The sequence below is a fragment of the Lynx canadensis genome, chromosome X (assembly GCF_007474595.2).
Source record: "Lynx canadensis isolate LIC74 chromosome X, mLynCan4.pri.v2, whole genome shotgun sequence".
NCBI lineage: Eukaryota > Metazoa > Chordata > Mammalia > Carnivora > Felidae > Lynx > Lynx canadensis.
The window spans coordinates 61,410,222-61,435,510 of record NC_044321.2 but is presented as its reverse complement, the minus strand read 5'-3'; the positions used below and the strand labels follow the sequence as shown (position 1 = coordinate 61,435,510).

The 25,289-nt window shown below is 38.7% G+C and overlaps 1 protein-coding gene across 1 annotated transcript in view; it reads left to right on the top strand.

The window, feature by feature from the left end:
- Nucleotides 1-2,771: 2,771 nt before the first annotated feature.
- MAGT1 (magnesium transporter 1) overlaps nucleotides 2,772-25,289 on the top strand; it is a 59,613-nt gene continuing 37,095 nt past the window's right edge. The window contains exons 1-3 of the mRNA XM_030305221.2: nucleotides 2,772-3,055; nucleotides 12,936-13,105; nucleotides 17,177-17,294. Coding sequence (XP_030161081.1) covers nucleotides 2,954-3,055; nucleotides 12,936-13,105; nucleotides 17,177-17,294 — 390 coding nt within the window. The 5' untranslated portion in view covers nucleotides 2,772-2,953. The remainder of the gene's footprint in view (nucleotides 3,056-12,935; nucleotides 13,106-17,176; nucleotides 17,295-25,289) is intronic.

Genomic DNA, 25,289 nt, shown 5'->3' with positions numbered 1-25,289 from the left:
AGGGTTTTTTCTTTTTCGACTAATGGTGTATAATCAAAGTCCTGTGTTCATAAATTATTCAGATTTGTTTTTTTCTTTAGTGTAGTTGTTTTTCTTTTTTTTTTTTTTTTTTACTTTTTTAAATGTTTATTTATTTTTGAGAGAGAGAGACAGAGTGCTAGTGGGGGAGGGACAGAGAGAGAGGGAGACACAGAATCTGAAGCAGGCTCCAGGCTCTGAGCCATCAGCCCAGAGCCTGATGCGGGGCTAGAACTCACGGACCACGATATCGTGACCTGAGCCAAAGTCGGACGCTCAACCGACTGAGCCACCCAGGCGCCCCTGCCATTTGTTTTTTTAATGTTTATTTATTTTGAGTGAAAGAGAGAGAACAGAACAGCAGGGGAGGGGCAGAGAGAAAAAGGGAGAGAGAGAATCTTAAGCAGGCTCCACACTGTCAGGGCAGCGCCTGACATGGGGCTCAGTCCCACGAACCATGAGATCATGACCTGAGCTGAAATCAAGAGTTGGACATTGAACCAAGTGAGCCACTCAGGTGCCCTGAAATCTTGCCATTTGTGACAACACGAATGGACCTAGAGGATATGTACTAAGTAAAATAAGTCAGACAGAGAAAGGCAAATACCATGTGATTTCACTTATATGTGGAATCTAAAAAACAAAACAAATGAACAAACAAAAAAACAGAAACAGGCTCATAAATACAAGCTGGTGGTTGCCAGAGGGGAAGGGGGAGGTAAGATGGGTGAAATAGGTGAAGGGGATTAAGAGGTACAATCTTCCAGTTGTAAAATAAATAAGTCATGGAGGTAAGAAGTACAGCATAGGGCATATACTCAATAATATTGTTATAACATGATATGGTGACAGATGGTGACTACACTCATGGGGGTGAGCACTGCATAATGTATAGAATTGTCAAATCACTGTTGTACACTTGAAACTAATATAACATTGCATTTCAACTATACTTCAAAAAAATAATTAAAAAATTTAAAAAACTTACCAATCTAGAATGGTCTGCTTCTTTCTTCAGTCTCTCTCTGCCCTGCATGTACAGGGGCCAGTTTGTGAACCAACAATGTACTATAGTATGTTCAGTCTCCTGTATTTGAACATTTGGGTGGTTTTGAGTACATGTCAGTTATAAATAGTGCTAAATGAGTAACTTTGTACACATATATTTTCTTACTTTTGGAGTAGATTCCTAGAAGTGGATTGCTGGATCAGAGGACAAATGCATATGTAATTTTGCTAGGTGCTGTCAAATTACCCTCTATCGATACACCATTTTGCATTTCCACCAGCATTATATGAAGGTGCATGTTTCCCCACAGCCTCGAAATTGGCATATACTGAATTTTTGCCAACATGATAAGTGAGATTTCTCTGTTTTCTTTAAAAACTTACCTTAATTTTTACTTGTTCAATTTGTATGCAGTAGAATTCATTCTTTAATGGTGTAGCAGTCTGTGAGTTTTGACAAATGCCTAGTGTCACCACTCCAACAATAAAAGATATAACAGTTCCATCACCACAAAAACCTCCTTGTGTGGCTTCTTTTGTAGCCAACCCTTCTCCCCACCTCCAACCCCAGATAGCCACTGATCTATTCTCTGTCCCTTTGAGTGTGTCTTTTCCAGAATGTCATATAAATGGAATCGCACAGCATGTCCCCATATACTTTTATTTTGTATTATTATTATTAGTGTCTGTGAACATTTAAAAATGTTTTTCATATCTCTCGATCACATCTCATCACTTTAGAACGAGCCATTTTCCTTTCTATGTGCATATCTTTGTGTCTTCAACATAATGAAATTCTCTTTGTGTGTGTGTATGTGCATGTACTTCCAGCAAAGCCTAAAAGTGTAGTCATATCATGTTTCACACCATGAAATTAAATCCAAATTATAGGCACCTGATTTTATTTTGTTGGTATTTTTCCTCTGGAGTATATTATTCTTGTCTAGTTAAATCATCCCAGATTTACAACCTACTATGATAAACAGAACTGGACCAAATAAATGGAAACTTCTTTAGCTATGCAGCATTTTTGTTATTTTTTAGATAAGGGGAATTGGATTTTTAAAGAAACGGACTATGATACAAAAACTAAAAAGACAGAAATGCTTCCTTACAACCTTAGTTTCGCGCTCATCTCCCAAACAAAATAACAAAAAAGACGGCATTTGTTGTCTATAAACTGAAATTTAAGTCTTTGTTGGTGTTTTAAAGCAATAAATTAAGAACGTTAACTTTAACATTTTCATGAAAAAAAAACTTAACTTTGACGTCCACTCTGTTCAGAGGACAAGGCACAGTTCCTGGGACACAGAAAGTATTCAACAAGCTCTTACTCATTTTCTTTTAAAAATCTCCCTCATTGATATCAAGTGTATTTCTGCTTTCCTGCCTTTACTATTTTCATCTGATTCGAAAAGCTTTACAGGCAGAATGAGGAATAAGATAGCTAACATTCACGTGGCTGGGCCCACTTTCTCTGGAACATTACATGAACAAAGTGGGTTTCAAGGACTTCTAAATCAGCGGGGAAAAGACTCCATTTCAGCAACCTTAAACCATTTTGGATTAGGGGAGAAAAAAAAGACAAAAAACACCCCGCAACGCTTCCCAACTGCGCATGCGCCTGTGAAGATCCATCAAATGTCTCAGCTTTTCGTAAACGAAAGGGGTGGTTAATCATTCTCAGCAAACCAATGAAAAACCACCAGATTATCCTTTTTCTATTGGCTAACAGAGACCAATTAGAAGTGAACCGTCTTTTAGCGGGCGTCTAGCAGTAGAGCGCCATGACGTAATGTGAAGGGTCACCCAAAAGGGCTAAGTTGGACCAATGAGGAGGGACAGGGGGCTGGTTCGCCTGTTCTCACGCCCGACCCTCAGACCGAGCCCGAAGAAAGTTTAGCTTCTCAGAGGGAGAGGAGCGAACATGGCAGCGCGTTGGTGTCTTTGGTGTGTCTCCGCGAACATGGCGGTGGCGCTGCTGCTCAGTTACGGGGTTCCCTCAGCTTCTGCCCAAAGAAAGAAGGAGGTGAGGACGCTGTTTGCGACAACACGGGCTTTCCCCAAATAGTGGGGCTTGAGAGGGTCTGTACTCTTTCCCATTCCTTTCCCCCCAATGGTTCTGTGTCTTTTGGTGGCTCCATTTTCACCGTTTTTAAGAGTTATGGGGTTCGCGAGAGAAGAAATTGTAACTTCTTGTCTTCTGGGGATGTAGAGTCTGAGAGGGGTGGGGTAGATGACAATCTGGCTTCGTTAGGCCTGTGCATGTACATAGTTGCGAGTGTTGACAGTACTTTCAGTATGGGCCCCATCAGGTGCTAAGGGAAGTTTGACTTTAGGTCGGGGGGTAGACTTTCTGCAGTCCGTAGATGCAACTCCTTTCTAGACGACTAAGAGCTATATGTTTGTAGCATTTTCGCTTCAGGAATGTGAGAATTAAACTGAAAAACTAAAACTATGCCAGGATTATGACATTGTCCAAATAAGTGATTCGAAGCAATTTACTGGGATGGAAGCTCTTAAAACATTTTCAATCATTTGCCAATATCAAATATGCCAGGTATTGTTGTAGGAGCTTGATATGCGTAAGTGAACAAAACTAAGATTCCCTCTTTGTGGAATTTACTGGCTTTGGCAAGAAGAGGACATACAATATTCTTTACTTACCGTTAAGCAATGCAAACAAAGGCATTTTAACATTGTGTTTTGAAACATTTGTGACTTAGAGCCATATGCTCTTAGAGATTTCAAGATTACTAACAATTATATTATTTATGTTCTCTAATTTTACAGATGAGGAAAACTGAGTCCTAAGCTTAAACAGTTATTTGTTGCAGAACAAGGACTAAAATCCTAGGTCAGTCAGTCTTATGCTAGTTCCTGTAGTACAGGAACTTTTTTTGTGCTTCCTCTAGTACACAACACCTGTACACACACTTTTAAAATACCATTTAAACGTCTCAGATGCTTGTCAACTGAGCTGAATTTAAAGGAGCCTATTTTACGGGTGCCTGGGTGGCTCAGTCGGTTGAGCGTCCGACTTCGGCTCAGGTCATGATCTCACAGTCTGTGAGTTCGAGCCCCAAGTGGGGCTCTGTGCTGACAGCTCAGAGCCTGGAGCCTGCTTCTGATTCTGTGTCTCCCTCTCTCTCTGCCCCTCCCCACTCATGCTCTGTCTCTCTCTCTGTCAAAAATAAATAAGCATTAAACAAAATTAAAAAAAAAAAAACATTTTAAAAGGCAAAATGCGATCTGAAGAGAAACCAGAGTATTAAAAAAAAAAAAACATTTTAAAGGAGCCGATTTTTTTCTGTTTCTGAATATTTGAACTATTCGATAAAAGAAGCCAGGAAGTTAAAGTGAATTACTTATTAGGTTGGCAGAAAATTTAAAAAAAACACAGTTTTCAAATGTATAGTGAAGTGAACAGGCTTTTTGGGGGGGGGGGTGGGGGATTCCAAGCTGTTTTTACGTGGGTAACAAGATGCAGGGAAATACTTTTTTAAATTCTTTAAAAAAATTTTTTTAATGTTTATTCATAGTCAAATGAGAGACAGAGTGTGAGTGGGGGAGGGGCTGAGAAAGAAGGAGACAGAATCTGAAGCAGGCTCTAGGCACAGGGCCTGACACGGGGCTCAAACTCACAAACTGTAAGATCACGACCTGAGCCGAAGTCAGACGTTCAACCGACTGAGCCACCCAGGTGCCCCGGGAAATACTTTACATTTCAGGTGCCTTTTATGCAACCCCCCCACCCCCAACCTACATATAAGTGTATATGTATGTATAGAGAAACCTTTGTAAGGATACACAACAATCTTAACAGTGGCTATCTCTGGGTAGTTGGGATTGTTCATTAGGGGAACACTTTAACTTTTTACATTATATACTGGTATTGTCTGAATTTCTACAGTAACTACTTACTCCTTTTTAAATAAGAAAAGTGAAGATTTTTTAAAACTACTATTTCTACCAGTTAAATTCTATTTAGTCATTTAATCTTTCACTGAAATAGAAGCAGAAGTGCCTAGCAGAAGATAGATTTTTAAATTTTATTTATTTTTAATTTTTTTTTAATGTTTATTTTTGAGAGAGTGAGAGAGAGACAGAGTGGGATCGGGGATGGGGCAGGGAGAGGGAGACACAGAATCTGAAGCAAGCTACGGGTTCTGAGCTGTCAGCATGGAGCCTGACGTGGGGAGACGAACCATGAGATCATGACCTGAGCTGAAGTCGGAGGCTTAACCGACTGAACCACCCAGGCGCCCCAGAAGATAGATTTTTTAAAAAAGGAATCAGCAGGGGAGCCTGAGTGGCTCAGTTGGTTGAGGGTCCGGCTTCGGTTCAGGTCATGATCTTGCAGTTTGTGAGTTCGAGCCCCGCGTCGGGCTCTGCTGACAGCTTGGAGCCTGGAGCCTGGAGCCTGCTTTGCATTCTGTGTCTCCCTCTCTCTCTGCCCCTTCCCTGCTTGCACTCTGTGTCTCTCTGTCCCTCAAAAATGAATAAACGTTAAAAAATTAAAAAAATAAATGAAAACGAATCAGCAATGAATTCTGTGCTTTAAAATGATTAACATGGTGGATTTATGTTATGTAAATTTTATCTCAGTAAAATAGTTTAAAAAGGAATCAGATTCCAACTTCCTTCCCATCATGCCCACTTTTCAGACCCTTACCACTCTTGCAAATCTGTTGTGATACTGCCTAACTGGTCGTTTTGAACCCATCCTTCCTTGAACCAATCCTTCGTAGTGTTGCCAGAGATGCTAACATGAAAATCTGGAAGCCTTTTAAACCTATTTTGCAAAGTATAAAAAGGCTTCTGTAGCTTGTGCCTGGTTGGCTTGTTCCAGGCTCATCTCAGCCCAAGCTCCTCTCTATACTATGACTGTACTAGTCATACTGAATTATCTGCCTTCCTTGATATTTCTGTATTTTCTCGCAACTGTCTGTATTTGCTGGACTTTGGAGTATTTTCCTTTTCTCTCATCCCACCCCCTCATTCACCTGAGGATTCCTACTCTTCAAGTCTTAGCTCAAACATTATCTTCTTCCTCAACCAAGCTTTTCCTAGTCCCCCCAGGTGAATTGAGATGAATTCAGCACATCACATAATCATGTTCATATATCAGTCTTTCCCATAGTCTGTGATCATCTTGAATACAGATACTTTTAAATTAATTTTTGTTTCCTGGCATCCATCAATGTCAAAAAGGTCCTTGATAAACATCAAGTTAATTAATTAATTGTGTGTATTTAGAGTCAGGAATCTGTTCTTTCACTTGCAGTTTGTTTAGATTTCACAACCTAAAGTTGGATTTTCTCATCAGTAAACAAGGAATTAATATAGGATGGTAAAGATGGTTTAGTTTTTACCCCTTTCCCCTGTAACTGAGGATGTTTTAAGCTGTTTAAAAAAAGATAACTGTGATACTACTTAGAGACAATTAAAAAATATAGGTGTTCTGTTGCAGAACACTTACTTTTTTTGTCAATTTTGAAAACATTTTATTTATTTATTTAATGTTTATTTATTTTTGAGAGAGAGACAGAGAGACAGAGCATAAGTGAGGGAGGGGCAGAGAGAGAGGGAGACACAGAATCCGAAGCAGGCTCTAGGCTCTGAGCTGTCAGCACAGAGCCTGACGCGGGGCTCGAACTCACAAACCGTGAGATCATGACCTGAGCCGAAGCCGAACGCTTAACCGACTGAGCCACCCAGGCCCCCCCACACTCTTTTTTTTTTAATCTCAGGTCTATCCATCATAATAGATGTGGCTTTAAACTTTAGGGTGATGTCCAATCTTATAATCTAAGTACTCCTTTTAAAAAGACACTTTTCCTAAAGTAATATAATTAAAAATCACTTCTCACGTTCCTCCTGGTTGTTGTTAAATGTAATGCTACCCTACTTATCTGATTATTTGCACTCATAACAGTGTTTTCACTGGAACATTGACTTATTCTATAATATTTATTCAATACCTTCTACATGCCAGGCACTGTGGTTTATATACATTATCTATAATTCTCACAATAACCCTTTCTAATCTCTTTAGAAAGATGAGGGAAGAGGTAACTGATGTTGAACAAGAGAGATGTGAGCTTGCCCAAAGAAGCACAGCTCTAGAGACTGAGCTGGGATTTCACCCCAGGTCTGACTCCAAACCCTTTCCTCTCTACTAGGTCACAAAGGTTCCTTTTGAAATGACTTATTTTATTTTTCTGATGAATTGTATCTCCCTTTAGTAGAAGGAAAATTGTTTGTCCTTGCATCTGGTGTCATTTTAGGAAGGCAGCATGATAAAAATGAGTAAGCATGACCTTTGATAAAATGATCTATATATCTTGATCTACTTCTGGGAATCTGTAACAGAGAAATAATATGAAATATGGAAAACAATGAATGCACAAAGCATACTGAAGCCTAATAAAATGATTAATAATGCTAGGATGACAAATAGATCTCCCCTCTTTTCTTAGTTTTCCAAAAAATTTTATAAAATTTAAAAAGCATATATGTTAATGCAATCCAAGTGATCCTTAGCCAGTTACTCTTAGTCTCATTTTCCTTATCGGTAGAATGCAAAAATGCCTATTTCTATGCATATTGTGAAAATTAAATGATGAAGGCTGTAAAGTGCTTAATGCTGTGCCTGGCATATAGAGGACATTAGATTAATATTAGAAAATAAGATTGTGTTCCTCTGTGGTAGTAAATTACTTTTCAGTTGATATCTTTGTGATATTTTTACGAATATTATTCAGAAAATAGAAGTACTACATATTTTGACAAGGAAGGTTATTGTTGGGACAACTTCTACATTCTCTGACATTACCTTGAGAACTGACACATAAAATTGCCACGTGCAAAACCCCTGTGATTCTTTTTTTAATGTTTATTCATTTTTGTGAGAGAGAGAAAGAGAACTAGTGAGCATGAGTGGGGGAGGGAGAGGGAGGCAGAGAGGGGGACAGAGGATCTGATGCAGGGCTCGAAAACATGAACCAGGAGATCATGACCTGAGCTGAAGTCAGATGCTCAACCCTTGTGATTCTTTTTTTTAATTTTTTTTAACGTTTATTTATTTTTGAGACAGAGAGAGACAGAGCATGAACAGGGGAGGGGCAGAGAGAGAGGGAGACACAGAATGTGAAACAGGCTGCAGGCTCTGAGCTGTCAGCACAGAGCCTGATGCGGGGCTTGAACTCACGCACCGTGAGATCATGACCTGGGCCGAAGTCGGACGCTTAACCGACTGAACCATCCGGGCACCCCAACCCTTGTGATTCTTTAGAAAATAACTTATTACTAAGAACCAAAGGCCTAGTAGCAGTTGCAAAGCAAATTGAGGTACCCCCAAAAACTAAAACATCAAGAAGAGGGGACAGAGGTGTATTTTAGCCCTGTCCAGAAATTAGGTAAACTGAGAATGGAGCAGATGACATTTAAGGATCAAAAAATGCTCCATTCTCAGGGGTGCCTGGGTGGCTCAGTTGGCTAAGAATGTGACTCTTGATTTCAGCTCAGGTCATGATCTCAACATAGTGAAATGGAGCTGAGGTCGAGGCCCCCTCCCGCTGCCCATGTTGGACTCCATGCTGGGCGTGGAGCCTGCTTTAAGGTTCTCCATCTTCCTCTCCCTCTTCTCCACTTGTGTGCACACAAACACTCTCTCTCTCAAAAAAAATGCTCTCTTCTCTGTTTGTTGTCTCTTTCCTTCAGTCATTATCTTCCAGATATGTTTCCAGATCTGTTCAATCTCTTAATTTAGTGATGGAGTTGGAAATGTATTCCTTAACCAGGAATTTTATTTCACTAATGTCTGAAAACTAGTGGATGATTAACAAAAAGCTGAAAATAGCAAGAAATTTTATGAATAAACCCTGATGGTCTAGAACACAGATACAATCAGATAAGCTTTGTGGGAAAGGGAGGTGCATTTTAGAGGAATTCAGACTGGTGATGTTTAGCTTTATTACTTCTGAAATTCAGAAGAAATCTTAACGGCAGGATCAGATTTTAGTTTTAAATGATAATGGATTCCAGTATGCTATTTTTCATGAGAGAGATTCAGGGATAGTAGGAGAATTTGTAGTTGTTAAGACTTAGTCTAATTTACTAGAGCTAACTTAGATAAATATTATGCAAGCAGGTAGAGTGAAATGAAACCGTTGTGTCGCTGCCTTTTCTTGGCTCTCTTAATCCTTCGTAGCCCTAAAATATTCATCATACTTGATTATTACTAACAGGATTAGAGATATTAATTGACTTCCTGTTAGTGGGATTATTTTGTGGCCATACTAATTAAAATGTTTCCAGAGAAGAGAGAGTTCAAACTTACTTAACTTTGTTGGTAAGTATTTTAATTGTGAATAATATTGCTCCTTTTTTTGTTTTATTTGAGTAGAATATAGTGTAGTTCAAGGAGGAGGAAAATTACTTGATTGTAAAAGTCTTTCCTTATAAATTTAGTTTTTTCCATAACAACCCTGTATTTTGTTGTGAATAAATGTATTTAATACAAATTAAAAACTGAATGGATATGTTTTCTTAAATGTTTTGTAAAACTGTTAGTGGAAAAATTATTTGCAATAGTTGTTTCCAAATCAATTGCTTTTTGTAGTTTCTGAATAATTCATTTGATAAACCACCTACTTTTCTGTACTATAGTTCTTTGTGGATCTTACCAATAACTATAAAATATTAATAAATAGAAGGGCATGAAGGGCATGAAGGGCATGGGCAACATTTTAATTCTTTACTTTTGAAGGTTATGTCTTTGGAAAATAAAGGGTATCTGGGGAGTGTATAGTGGGACTTAGTGTAGATGCTGTAGAAAAACAAAATTTTTATTTCTGAGCCATAGCTTTCAGTACCCAAACAATGGGCTGTAGACAATGGATAAAAGGTACCCTAAGGAAGAAGTTTCTTCAGTACTAGAGATTTTACACTGATCAAGAAAGCTTTCAACTCAGGGCGCCTGAGTGGTTCAGTGGTTGAGCATCTGACTCCTGATTTTGGCACAGGTCATGATTCTAGGGTCACGGGGTCAAGCCCTGCATCGGGCTCCACACTGAGCATGGAGCCTGGTTAGGATTCTCTCTCTCCCCTGCTCTGCCCATCTGTACCACTCACGTACTCTAGCTCAAAAATGAAAAATAAGTTACAAAATTAAAATAAAAAATGAAAGCTTTCAACTCAAATGTGAAAAGAGAAGCTCCATTATAAAACCACATACTAGAGAAGACAGAGGGCTAGTGAAAGAAGTATCTAGGACCTGTACTTTAAAAACTATAAAACATTGATGAATGAAATTGGAGATGACACAAATAAATGGAAAGATATCCCATGCTTATAGATTGGAAGAAGAAATACTGTTAAAATGTCCAAACTACACAAAGCAACTACAGATTTAATGCAATCCCTATCAAAATACCAACAACATTTATCACATAACTAGAAAAAACAATCCTAAAATTTGTATGGAGCCATAAAAGACCCCAAATAGCAAGAGCAATCTTGAAAACAATAAAGCTCAAGGTATCACAATTCCAGACTTCAAGTTATACTACAAAGCTGTAGTAATCAAAACCGTATGCACTGGCACAAAAATAGACACATTGATCAATGGAACAGGATAGGAAGCCCAGAAACAAACCTATGATTATATGGTCAATTAATCTTCAACAAAGGAGGCAATGGAAAAAAGACAGTCTCTTCAACAAAGGGTGTTGGGAAAACTGGACCTCTTCCTTGCATTATACATAATAATAAACTCGAAATGGATTAAGGACCTAAGTATGAGACCTGAAACTGTAAAAATCCTAGAAGAGAGCACAGGCGGTAAAGTCTGTAACATAGGCCATAGCAACATTTTTCTAGATGTCTTCTTTATCCATACGTCTATGGACATTAGGTTGCTTCCATATCTTGGCTGTTATAAATTATGCTATAGTAAACATAGGGGTGCATATATCTTTTTGAATTAGTGCTTTTGTTTTCTTTGTGTAAATACCCAGGAGTGGAATTACTGGATCATATGGTATTTCTGTTTTTAATTTTTTGAGAACCTCCACAGTGGTTGCACTAATTTATACTCTCATCAGTAGTGCATAAGCGTTCCTTCTCCACATCCTTGCCAACACTTGTTATTTCTTGTCTATTTGATTCTAGCTATTCTGACAGTTGTGAGGTAATATTGTGGTTTTGATTGCATTTCCCTGATGATTAGTGATGAGCATTTTTTTTCTGTTTCTGTTGGCCATCTGTATGTCTTTGTAAAAATGTCTATTCAGGTTCTCTGTCCATTTTTTTAAAAAGTGTTTCTTTACTTTGAAAGAGAATGAGCATTAACAGGGTAGGGGTGGAGAGGGAGAGAGAGAATCCCCAACAGAATCTGTGCTGTCCATGCAGAGCTTGACATGGGGCTCAGTCTCACAAACTGGGAGATCATGACCTGAGCTGAAATCAAGAGTCAGACGTTTAACTGACTGAGCCACCCAGGTGCCCTTCTGTGCCCATTTTTAATGAGGTAATTTGATTTTTGGTATTGGCACGGTTGAATTTTGATAGTTTTTAAAATTATATTCTAGCTACTAATCCTTTGTCAAATACATGATATTAAAATTTTTCCCCACTCTGTAGCTTGTCTTTTCATCCTCTTAACATGGTTTTTCCTAGAGAAAAAGTTTTAATTTTGATGAGGTTTATCTTTTTTTTTTTTTTTATGGATCATGCTTTTTGTCTTTAGGTCTAAGAACTCTTTAACTACCCCATGATCCTAAATGTTCTCTCCTATTTTTTTTTCCTAAAAAAGTCTTTTTTCAGTAAGTTCTATGCCCAACGTGGGGCTTAAACTCACAACTGCGAGATCAAGAGTCAGATGCTCTACTGACTGAGCCAGCCAGGCGCCCCTTTTTTATTTTTTCCTAAAATTTTTAATTTTTTAAATGTTTGTTTATTTTTTGACAGAGAGAGAGAGAGAGAGCAGGAGCAGGGGAGGGGAAGAGAGAGAATGGGAGACACAGAATCTGAAGCAGGCTCCAGGCTCCAATCTGTCAGCACGGAGCCCAATGCGGGGCTTGAACTCATGAACTGCGAGATCATGACCAGAGTCAAAGTTGGACACTTAACTGACTGAGCCACCCAGGCACCCCTTCCTAAGATTTTTTATAGTTTTAATTTTTATATTTAAGCATGTGATCCAATTTAAGTTTTTTGTATAAAGTGTGAAGTTTAGTTCGAGGTTTGTGGTTTTTACTATGGATGTCCAGTTGCTCCAGCACTGTTTGCTGAAAAGGCTCTCCTTCCTTTACTGAGTTGTTTTTGCACCTTTGTGAAAAATCAGTTGGCTATACTTATTATAGGTCTATTTTTGGGTTCTTGTTTCTATGCCATTGATCTATGTATCTATTCTTTTTTATCAGTACCATCCTGCGTTGCTTACTGTAGCTATATAGTAAGCCTTAAAATCAGGTAGAGTGATTCTTCCAATTTTGTTCTTTGTTTTTGAGATTGTTTTAACTACTCCAGTTTCTTTATAGGTGTGTTTTGTTTTGTTTTGGTTTTGAGAAGCAACATCTTATACAAAAAGTAGCTGGTTGGTTTAACTCAACATTCTTTGGAATCTTTGGTAAATGAAAGGTTTTATGATTTTATATTTTACTTATTAGTAAATAATAAGTAATTCACATCAACAGTATAGTATCTTATTAAATGTCATTATGAAATAATAGAATTTTAGGAATAATTATCATAATCAGCTCCAATTAGTAGATTCTATTTTTCTGTCTTTCACATTTTCTATGTACCTCTGCTTGTTAGTCTTGGTTTTAAGTTGCTTAGTTCAAAGGAACTTCAGATGACAAGTTGAGAGCATTAACACTATGCTCCTCCCTTTTTTTTAGATGGTGTTATCAGAAAAGGTTAGTCAACTGATGGAGTGGACCAATAAAAGACCCGTAATAAGAATGAATGGAGACAAGTTTCGTCGCCTTGTTAAAGCCCCACCAAGAAACTACTCCGTTATTGTCATGTTCACTGCTCTCCAACTTCACAGACAGTGTGTTGTGTGCAAGTATGAACTTTCAACTATACTTTAAAATTAAATAACATAAGATTTTAACCATTTCTCAATCCCAGAAGAACCAAATTGGTTCAGTGGGTACATAAACAATTAATGTCTGTATCTTACTTAGGATGTCTGTAGTAACACATAATACTACTGCCCTTTTACAGTATTTCTTAGTTTCCCACATTAGTGGGGGAACAAAAAACAAGGATAAAGTATTCTGGTAGCCATGATAGGAATAACGTAAAAGTTGAATAATCGTCTTGTAAATTGGTGTCACTTATACAAATGTATGCTAGTAGCATTGATGTAGTATTTTATCATTTGTAAGTGCTTTCAATTTCATACTCTTATTTTATACAACAACCCCAGAAGGTAAGTAAAGCAAGTATTCTCTCATTTATGAAGAAACAAGTTCCAAAATTTTAAACTGGTTTACCCAAAAGTAGAGATAATTATTAATGCAATAATGGTAGCTATATCCAAATTTGGAATTACAAGAGAACATTTTTAGAAAATAAAGATGTATGATTTAGAGATGTTTTCTTTTTTCTAGATTATTTTGTTGTGATTATAAACCGTGGAAATGGTGACTAATCTCAGTTAAACTTTCATCAAACAATGGTGTATTGATTTTATTTTCCTGTTTCTGAATGATCTTAGGAACAAAGATTGATATTTCTTTAAACAAAAGGACTTTAAACAAAAGGACTATATTTCTTTAAACAAAAGTACAAATAGTGGGTACTGAAAAATAGAACAGCTTTAGCTTTTTGGTGTTTTTTTTTTAACTTATATTTGAGATCAGTGTGTGTGGTCTGGGAATTCACTTTAAATGAAATGACAAAGCTACCCTGTGAAGAACTAATTTAATAAAATCTTGAAGGCTTTCCAAATTCTGACAACCTGGGCCTATGTGAAGGAATAGACAATTTTTTTTTTTTAGAATATACATTATACTACCCCAAGACTTCTATCTTTTCTTAAAGGATTTTCTCCCTAGAGTTAAGAGATAGTCAAGGTAATTGGTCCCATAGTACTTATATTTGAAGAGATGTTATGAATAAACATAAAATCTAAAATCACTCCTTTTTTTAAATTTTCTTTTCTTTTACTTTTAAATTTACATCCAAATTAGTTAGCATATAGTGCAGCAATGTTTCAGGAGTAGATTCTTTAGTGCCCCTTACGCATTTAGCCCATCCCCCCTCCCACAACCTCTCCAGTAACCCTCTGTTTGTTCTCCATATTTATTAGTCTCTTATGCTTTGTCCTCCCTGTTTTTACATTATTTTTGTTTCCCTTCCCTTATGTTCATCTGTTTTGTCTCTTAAAGTCCTCATATGAGTGAAGTCATAAGATTTTTGCCTTTCTCTGACTAATTTCACTTAGCATAATACCCTCCAGTTCCATCCACATAGTTGCAAATGGCAAGATTTCATTCTTTTTGATTGCCAAGTAATACTCCATTGTATATATATACCACGTCTTCTTTATCCATTCATCCATCGATGGACATTTGGGCTCTTTCCATACTTTGGCTATTGTTGATAGTGCTGCTATAAACATGGGGGTGCATGTGTCCCTTGGAAACAGCACACCTGTATCCCTTGGATAAAATGCCTAGTAGTGCAACTAGGGTAGTTCTATTTTTAGTTTTTTGAGGAACCTCCATACTGTTTTCCAGAGTGGCTGCACCAGCTTGCATTCCCACCAACAGTGCAAAAGGAATCCTCTTTATCCACATCCTCGCCAACATCTGTTGTTGCCTGAGTTGTTAATGTTAGCCATGCTTACAGGTGTAAGGTGGTATCTCATTGTGGTTTTGATTTGTATTTCCCTGATGATGAGTGAAGTTGAGCATCTTTTCATGTGTCGTTTGGCCATCTGGATGTCTTCTTTGGAGAAAAAAATTTTTTTTAACATTTATTCATTTTTGAGAGTGAGAGAGACAGAGCATGAGCAGGGGAGGGGCAGAGAGAGAGGGAGACACAGAATTGGAAGCAGGCTCCAGGCTCTGACCTGTCCACACAGAGCCCGATGCAGGGCTCAAACTCATGGATCGTGAGATCATGACCTGAGCTGAAGTCGGACGCTCAACCGACTGAGCCACCCAGGCAGCCCTCTTTTTTAAAAATTTTTAAATGTTTTTTATTTATATTTGAGAGAGAGAGAGACAGTGTGAACATGAGAGGGGCAGAGAGAGGGAGACACAGAATCTGAATTAGGCGTTAGGCTCTGAGCTGTCAGCACAGAGCCCAATGCAGGACTTGAACCCATGAATCGCGAGATCATGACTTGAGCCAAAGTCAGATGCCCAACCGACTGAGCCACCCAGGTGCCCCTAAAATCACTTTTTTTCCTTTATGTTTACTTATTTGAGAGAGAGAGAGAGAGAGAGAGAGACCAAGTGTGAGTGGGGGAGGGGCAGAGAGAAAGGGAGACAGAATCCAAAGCAGGCTCCAGGCTCCGAACTGTCAGCGCAGAGCCCAACGTGGGGCTCAAACTCACGAACTGCGTGATCATGACCTGAGCTGAAGTCAGATGCTCAACTGGCTGAGCCGCCCAGGCGTCCCCTAAAATCACTCTTAGTTCAATAATTTACTCAGCAATCAAGAGTATATAAAAAATCAGGAAACAAACACAAACTCCTTCATAATTCTGTATTAAATGCAAATTAATGACAAGTGTTTATTAGTATCTTACTTTCTATAGTACCAAATTTAATATTAGCTCACATTTTCCTAAACTCATTCAAAAAATAAAAGTTAACAGCAATGTGTATAATACTATATATTTGGTGCTATCAGGGTGAGAAGTGTAAGATGCCTATCCTTATAATACGGCTAGGGAAATGAATTCCACACGTGAAAATTTAGCTGACAATATAAGGCAATTTATAATTAAGTAGCAAATGGATTATGTACATAATAAATACTACAAGATTTCAGGAAGGACTTAAAATAGGAAGATTGGGATTGGCCTGAAGAAGAAAGGATTTGTATTAAGGCTAGACAGATGGATCAGATTTAGATAGAAGTAGGAAATTTTGGTTACAAATAAAAATGTGTGCAAGGGTACAGAGATAGTGGTAAATAAAGTGCTGGAATTAAGAAATCTTGTTTTAGATTGATTAGTAGTAAGGCTACATAAAAGCTAGATGCCTTATTAGGACTAGATGATAAAGAACCTTGAATGACCAGTGAAAGCTTAGAGACTGTTCTAAGGTAGTAGAAAAGCAATAGTGGTTTCTGAGAAGAGTAGGAGTTTCAGGAAAGTAGTAATTTAGGAAGACTGATGTATATTGCAGTGTAAGAAGAAGGATTGGAGAAGGAGAAACTAGAGTCAGTATTTTAATATTCTAATGCCCAATATTAAGGATCTGACTTTAGCTGGTGCCAATGAAAGTTAATTAGAAGGGATGGAGTTAAAAGATAATTGCAAATGAAGAATGATCAGATCTTGGAAACTGAAAACATTTGGGCAATAAGGGAAAAGTCAAACGTGACTTGAGGTTTCACTTAATCTCAATTCCCTAGATTCTTCTTATCTTTCACCCTAATAATTCCTATGACTGTATTTTTATTTACTAACTAGCATGTTACACATTAGATTTATAAAATGGATTACTATTATAGCCTTCTTTCTCTGGAAATACTTAAACCTTGTCTGTAAACACTTAAGTAATTTAGAGTACTAAAAAAGCTGTTGTACACTTAGCTGTATTTTTCCAGTGACTACTTAAAGAGCTTTGAAATAAGAAACAGGCACAAAGTATGAAGCTGAGTCGAGTAACTACTTTCTGTTGAAATCCCTAGCACTTAGGATAAGCCTTCTCTCATGCCAAAACAGTGGCAATTTTTTCCAAGGTTTGTCCTAACCCTGTCAGCAGAGCCTTACTGCTCTCTCTCTCTCTCTCTCTCTTCCTTCCTTTCCTCCCCTCTCTTTCTCTCTTAAAAATATTTCCCCCCTTTGGAAAAACTGCTATGGCTTCTTTGGCTCTGTTTTACTGCTGACAAACTAGATTGCTTTTAAAAATGTTTTATGTTTTATCTTCACAAATCTGCTTGTATCTAGGCAAGCTGATGAAGAATTTCAGATCCTGGCAAACTCCTGGCGATACTCCAGTGCATTTACCAACAGGATATTTTTTGCTATGGTAGATTTTGATGAAGGCTCTGATGTATTTCAAATGGTAAGATCTTTGGCTTATTTTATTAAGTACGGATAAACTAACTATAGATAAAGTAGAATATCTTTTTCAATGGTCACAAGAATTCTTATTTATATATTCTTTATTATCTAAGTACAATGGATATACAATGTTGTATTGCTTTCAGGTGTACAACATAGTGATTTCACAATTCCATCCATTACTCAGTGCTCAGCATGATAAGGGTATTCACCATCCATCACCACACAATGTTATTACAATATTTTGACTATATACACTATGCTCTACTTTTCATTTCTGTGACTTGTTTTATAACCGAAAGTTTGTTCCTCTTAATCTCCTTCACCTATTGCCCATCCTCCCTTCCCTCTGGCAACTACCAGTTTGTTATCTGTATTTCTTTTTAAAAACAATATTTTTAATGTTTATTTTTGAGAGAAAGAGAGTGCAAGTGAGGGAGGGGCAGAAAGAGAGAGACACAGAATCTGAAGCAGACTCCAGGCTCTGAGCTGTCAGCACAAGGCCAACATGGGGCTCTAACCCATGAACTACGAGGTCATGACCCGAGCTAAAGTCAGACACTTAACTGACTGAGCCACCCAGGCGCCCCTGTTCTCTGTATTTCTGAGTCTGTTTCTGTTTGTTTATTGGTGTGTTTTTTAGATTCCACATATAAGTGGGGCGCCTGGGTGGCTCAGTTGGTTAAGCAGCCGACTTCAGCTCAGGTCATGATCTTGCGGTCCTTGAGTTTGAGCCCCGCGTCGGGCTCTGTGCTGACAGCTCAGAGCCTGGAGCCTGTTTCAGATTCTGTGTCTCCCTCTCTCTGACCTTCCCCCGTTCATGCTTTGTCTCTCTCTGTCTCAAAAATAAATAAATGTTAAAAAAAAAATTTTAGATTCCACATACAAGTGAAATCATGTGGTATTTATCCTTCTCTGACTTATTTCACTTAGCGTAATACCCTCTAGTTCCACCCATGTTACCACAAATGGCAAAATTTCATTATTTTCCGTGGCTGAGTAATAGTTCGGTGTGTGTGTGTGTGTGCGTGCGCGTGTGTGCACACACGTGTATATACATGTCATATGTTTTATATCCATTCATCTATCGATGGACACGTGGGTTGCTTCTATATCTTGGCTATTATGAATATCTCTGCAATAAATAGGAATGCATATATCTTTTTTTTTAATTTAACTTTATTTTTTATTTTTTAAAATTTACATCCAAATTAGTATATAGTGAAGCAATGATTTCAGGAGTAGATTCCTTAATGCCCCTTACCCATTTAGCTCATCCCCCCTCCCATAACCCCTCCAGCAACCCTCAGTTTGTTCTCCATATTTATGGGTCTCTTTTGTTTTGTCCCCATCCCTGTTTTTATATAATTTTTGTTTCCCTTGCCTTATGTTCATCTGTTTTGTCTCTTAAAATCCTCATATGAGTGAAGTCATATGATTTTTGTCTTTCTCTAATTTCACTTAGCATAATACCCTCCAGTTCCATCCACGTAGTTGCAAACGGCAAGATTTCATTCTTTTTGATTGCCAAGTAATACTCCATTGTATGTATGTATGTATATATATACCACATTTTCTTTATCCATTCATCCATCGATGGACATTTGGGCTCTTTCCATACTTTGGCTATTGGTGATAGTGCTGCTATAAACATGGGGGTGCATGTGTCCCTTGGAAACAGCACACCTGTATTCCTTGGATAAATGCGTAGTAGTGCAATTGCTGGGTCATAGGGTAGTTCCATTTTTAGTTTTTTGAGGAACCTCCATACTGTTTTCCAGAGTGGCTGCACCAGCTTGCATTCCCACCAACAGTGCAAAAGGAATCCTCTTTATCCACATCCTCGCCAACATCTGTTGTTGCCTGAGTTGTTAATGTTAGCCATGCTTACAGGTGTAAGGTGGTATCTCATTGTGGTTTTGATTTGTATTTCCCTGATGATGAGTGATGTTGAGCATTTTTTCATGTGTCGGTTGGCCACATGGATGTCTTCTTTGGAGGAGTGTCTATTCATGTGTTTTGCCCATTTATTCACTGGATTCTTTGTTTTTTGGGTGTTGAGTTTGATAAGTTCTTTGTAGATTTTGGATACTAACCCTTTATCTGATATGTCATGTGAAAATATCTTCTCCCATTCTGTCGGTTGCCTTTCAGTTTTGCTGATTGTTTCCTTCGCTGTGCAGAAGCTTTTTATTTTGAGGAGGTCCCAGTAGTTCATTTTATAGGAACGCATATATCTTTTCTAATGTTTTCATTTTCTTTGGGTAAATAGTGTAATTCTTGGGTCATATGAGATTTCCAGTATTAATTTTTTGAGGCATCTGCATACTGTTTTCCATAGTGTTGCACAAATTTGCATGTCCACACCAACAGTGCACAAGGGTTCCCTTGTCTTCACATCTTTGTCAACACTTGTTATTCCTTGTCTTTTTGATTCAAGCCATTCTGACAGGTGTGAGTCAATATCTCATTCTGGTTTTGATTTGTATTTCTGTGATGATTAGTGATATGGAGCATCTTTTCATATGTCTATTGGCCACCCATATGTCTTCTTTGGAAAAATGTCTATTCAGTTTCTCTGCCCATTTTTTAATTGGATTATTTGGGGGGTTTTTGGTGTTGAGTTATAGAAGTTCTTTGTATATTTTGGATATTATCCCTTTGTTAGATATGTGATTTGCAAATATCTTCTATTCAGTTAGGTTGCCTTTTTGTTTTGTTGATGATTTCTTTCCCTATGCAAAAGCTTTTTATTTTGGTATAGTCCCAATAGTTTATTTTTTATTTAATTTCCTTTGCCTGAGGATACATATGTATAAATATGTTGCTATGGCCAATGTCCAGGAGATTACTGTATGTGTTTTCTTTTAGATTTGTGGTTTCATGTCTCACATTTAGGTTGTAGGACTGCTTTTGTGGTGTCCCAAAGATTTTGGACTGTTATTTTTCTCTTTTCATTGTCTCCATGTATTCTTTAATTTTCTTTTTATTTGTTGACCCATTGGTTGTTTTAGGCCCCATGCATTTGTGTTTTTTATGGGTTTTTTTTCTTGTAATTGATTTCTAGTTTCATTGCATTGTGATTGAAAAGATGCCTGATATGATTCCAATCTTCTTAAATTTTGAGACTTGTTTTATAACCTAATTTATGATCTATTGAGGAGAATGTTCCACGTGCACTTGAAAAAAATGTGTATTCAGCTGGGTTTTTTGGATAGAGTGTCCCATATGTATCTGTTAGGTCTGTCTGGTCTAATGTGTCATTCAAAACCACAATTTTTTAAATTGATTTTATGTCTCGATGATCTACCCATTGATGTCAGTGGGATGTTAAAGTCTCCTATTATTGCATTATTGTCAGTGTCTCTCTTTATATCTGTTAATATTTGCCTCATTTATTTCAGTGCTCCTATGTTGGGTGTGTATTTATAATAGTTATATTGTGTTGTTAAATTTATCCTTTTATCATTATGTAATGCCCTTCTTTGTCTCTTGCTACAGTCTTCTATTTTAAGTCTGTTTTCTCCGATATAAGTATACCTGGCTATTTTTCCTGCCTTCATTTTCATGGAATACATTTTCCATTCCTTCACTTTCAGTTTGTGTGTTTCTTTAGGTCTGAAATGAAACTTTTGTAGGCAGCACATAGATTGTTCTTGTTTTTTATCCATTCGGTCACCATATTTTTTTGAGAGAGAGAGAAAGAGCACAAGAGAGCACACACAAATGGGGGAGGGGAAGAGAGAGAGAGGGAGAGAGAAAGAGAGAATCTTTTTTTTTTCAACTTTTTTTTTTTATTTTTTTTTTATTTTTGGGACAGAGAGAGACAGAGCATGAACGGGGGAGGGGCAGAGAGAGAGGGAGACACAGAATCGGAAACAGGCTCCAGGCTCCGAGCCATCAGCCCAGAGCCTGACGCGGGGCTCGAACTCACGGACCGCGAGATCGTGACCTGGCTGAAGTCGGACGCTTAACCGACTGCGCCACCCAGGTGCCCCGAGAAAGAGAGAATCTTAAACAGTCTCCACATCCAGCACAGAGCCCAAAGGCGGGGCTTAATCTCACAATCCTGAGATCATGACCTCAGCCAAAATCAAGAGTCAGACACTTGGATGCCTTGGGTGGCTCAGTCGGTTAAGTGTCTGACTTCAGCTCAGGTCATGATCTCTTTGTTTGATGGTTTAAGGGTTTGAGCCCCACATTGGGCTCTGTGCTGACAGCTCAGAGCCTGGAGCCTGCTTCAGATTCTGTGTCTCCCCCTCTCTCTGCCCCTCCTCTGCTCACGCTCTCTTTCTCAAAAATAAGTAAACATTAAAAAAAAAATTTAGGGGCGCCTGGGTGGCGCAGTCGGTTAAGCGTCCGACTTCAGCCAGGTCACGATCTCGCGGTCCATGAGTTCGAGCCCCGCGTCGGGCTCTGGGCTGATGGCTCGGAGCCTGGAGCCTGTTTCCGATTCTGTGTCTCCCTCTCTCTCTGCCCCTCCCCCGTTCATGCTCTGTCTCTCTCTGTCCCAAAAATAAATAAACGTTGAAAAAAAAAATTTAAAGAGTCAGATGCTTAACCAACTGAGCCACCCAGGTGCTCCATATGTTTTTTGATTAGAGCATTTAGTTCAGTTAGAGTAGTTACTGATAGGTATGTACTTAGTGCCATTTTGTTATTTTTTTTTCTGGTTGTTTTTGTAGGTCTTCTCTGATCTATATTTTCTTCTTCCCTTGTGGTGTGATGGATTTGTCTAGTGTTGTGGGTGGATTATGACATTCTATGTTACCTTGTTTTTAAGATTTTGTATATCCCTTGACTAATTTTTGTAGATATAATTGATTTTACTTCTTTTGTGTTTTAACTTCCATGCTGGCTTTATAAGTGATTAATGCCTTTACTGCATTTTTGCTTTCATCATTGAAATTTCCTCATTTCATAATTTTCTTCTAGTTATGGCCTTTTTCCATTTAAAGAATGCCCCTTCATGATCTCACTATTGGTGAGTTTAAGCCCCACATTGGGCTGTGCTGGCAATGCAGAGCCTCCTTAGGATTCTTTCTCTGTCCCTCTCTTTCTGCCCCTCCCCTGCTCTCTCTCTCTCTCTCTCAAAATAAATAAACTTTCTTTTTTTTAACGTTTATTTATTTTTGAGACAGAGAGACAGAGCATGAACGGGGGAGGGCCAGAGAGAGAGGGAGACACAGAATCTGAAACAGGCTCCAGGCTCTGAGCTGTCAGCACAGAGCCCGACGCAGGGCTGGAACTCACGGACTGCGAGATCATGACCTGAGCCAAAATCGCATGCCCAACTGACTGAGCCATCCAGGCGCCCCAAAATAAATAAACTTTTAAAAAATAAAATAAAGACTACCCTTATTATTTACTCTAAGTTTGGTTTAGTGGTGATGAACTTCTGTAACTTTTTTTTTTTTTTTTTGTCTCAGAAACTCTTTATATGCTCTTCAATTCTGTTGATAACCTTACCTGGTAGAGTATTTTTGGTTGCTGGTTTTTTTTCTTTCAGCACTTAGAATATATCATGCCACTCTCCCTTCTGGTCTGCAAAGTCTCTGCTGAAAAACTCAGCTGGTAGCCTTACTGGGCTTCCCTCGTATGTAACTGTTTTCTCTTGCTGCTTTTAAATTTCTCTATTATTAATTTCTGCCATTTTAATTATATGTTTTTGTGTAGACCTACTTGGATTCATCTTGTTTTGGGTTTTCTGTGCTTTCTGGACCTGGATGTCAGTTTCCTTCCCCATATTAGAGAAGTTTTCAGCTATTTTTTCTTCAAATAATTTTTTCTTCCCCCTTCTTTCTGTCTTCTTCTTCTGGGATCCCTGTAATGCAAACATTATTATGCTTGATGATGTCATAGAGGTCCCTTAAGCTGTTCTCTTTTTTAAAAATATTTTATTTTTAAGTAAAACAACATGGCACTTGAACTCTTGACCCTGAGATCAAGGGTTGCATGCTCTTGCAACTGAGCCAGCCAGGTACCCCAAGCTGTTCTCTTTTTTTTATTATTCTTTTATCTTTCTGCTATTCAGCTTTGTTGCTTTTATATTATCCTGTCTTCCAGATTGCTGATCCATTCTTCTGTGTCTCCCAGTCTGCTGTTTATTCCCTCTAATGCATTTTTTTTTCTTTTTTTTTTTTCAACGTTTATTCATTTTTGGGACAGAGAGAGACAGAGCATGAACGGGGGAGGGGCAGAGAGAGAGGGAGACACAGAATCGGAAACAGGCTCCAGGCTCCGAGCCATCAGCCCAGAGCCTGACGCGGGGCTCGAACTCCCAGACCGCGAGATCGTGACCTGGCTGAAGTCAGACGCTTAACCGACTGCGCCACCCAGGCGCCCCTCTAATGCATTTTTTAATTCAGTTATTGTGTTCTTTACCTCTGTCTGGTTCTTTTGGATAGTTTTTATCTGTTTTTTGAAGTTCTCTCTGAGTTCATCCACCTTCTTTTCAAGTCCAGTGAGTACTTTTATTTATTTATTTTTGAATATAATTTATTGTCAAATTGGCTTACATCCAATACCCAGTGCTCATTCCAATAGGTGCTCTCCTCAATGCCCATCACCCATTTTCTCCTGTTCCCCACCTCCCCACCCACCCTTAGTTTGTTCTCTGTATTTAATAGTCTCTTGTGGTTTGCCTTCCTCCCTCTCTGTTTGTATGTATTTTTTCCCTTTCCCTTCCCCCAAGGTCTTCTGTTCAGTTTCTCAAGATCCACATATGAGTAAAAACATATGATATCTGTCCTTCTCTGACTGGCTTATTTCACTTAGCATAATACCTTCCAGTTCCATCCACGTTACTGCAAATGGCATGATTTCATTCTTTCTCATTGCCAAGTAGTATTCCATTGAATATATAAACCACATCTTCTTTATCCATTCATCAGTTGATGGATATTTAGGCTCCTTCCATAATTTGGCTATTGTTGAAAGCACTGCTATAAACATTGGGGTACACATGCCCCCATGTATCACCACCAGTGAGTACTTTTATGACCATTGCTTTGAACTCTTTATCGGGCATATTGCTTATGCCCATTTTGTTTAGCTCTTTTTCTGTGATTTTGGCTTGTTCTTTTATTTGGGACACTTTCCTCTGTCTCCTCATTTTGTCTATTTCTGTGTTTGTTTCTTTGTGGTCATGTAGGTCACCTACATCTTCTGGTCTTTTTTTTTTTTTTCCTGGTCTTGAAAGTAGTGGCCTTGTATAGGAGAGGCCTCATGGTGCCCTGTAGTACAGTTACCCTGTACACCAGAACTAAGTGCTCCCTATATGAGCTACATGTGCCCTCCTGTTGTGGATGAGCTGTGATTACTGTGGGCATGCTGGTGGGCGGGGCTGGCCCTCACCCCAACTGGTTTCAATAACCAATTCACCTACTGCAAGTGCACTAGACAGGGTTTGCTTCCTACACTGTTGAGAGGCCCTGCTGCAGCCCTCATGGGCTTGTTGGTGGGTGGGTCTGGCCCTAAACCTGGTTGTTTACAGCTAGGTGCTGTGATAGCTACAGATGCAGGGAAGGGTAGTGCTGGCGCTGGCTGTCTGTGCAGTCAGCTAAGAGGCCCACCTTTAGGAACTACAGGCATGCTGTTGTATGTGGTTATCTCCTCCCCACCCCAGGGCAGAATTCATTTTGTAAGGGTGCTAGTTCCAACTGGAGCTGCCTGCCAAGTGTGGTGGGGCAGAAGCCACTTTGCAGGGGCACCTCCCAAGGTGTGTGTGTTAAGTGGGGCAGGTCTAAAGAGGAATGCCAGAGCCAGACATGTGGCACTAACAAGGTAGATGGAGAGTGTGTGAACTGGCTTCCACAAGTGTCTGAATATGTAGGCTAGGGGTGGGCAAGATAAAAATGGTACCCACTAGCACTTTTGTTCCCAGAGAAGTCTGCAGATCCCTGCCCCTCCAGCACATGTCCTAAAATTGGTGAGTAAATTTCCTTCATATATACCCCAGGTACTTTTCAAACTGCTGCTTCTGTATTTCAGGCTA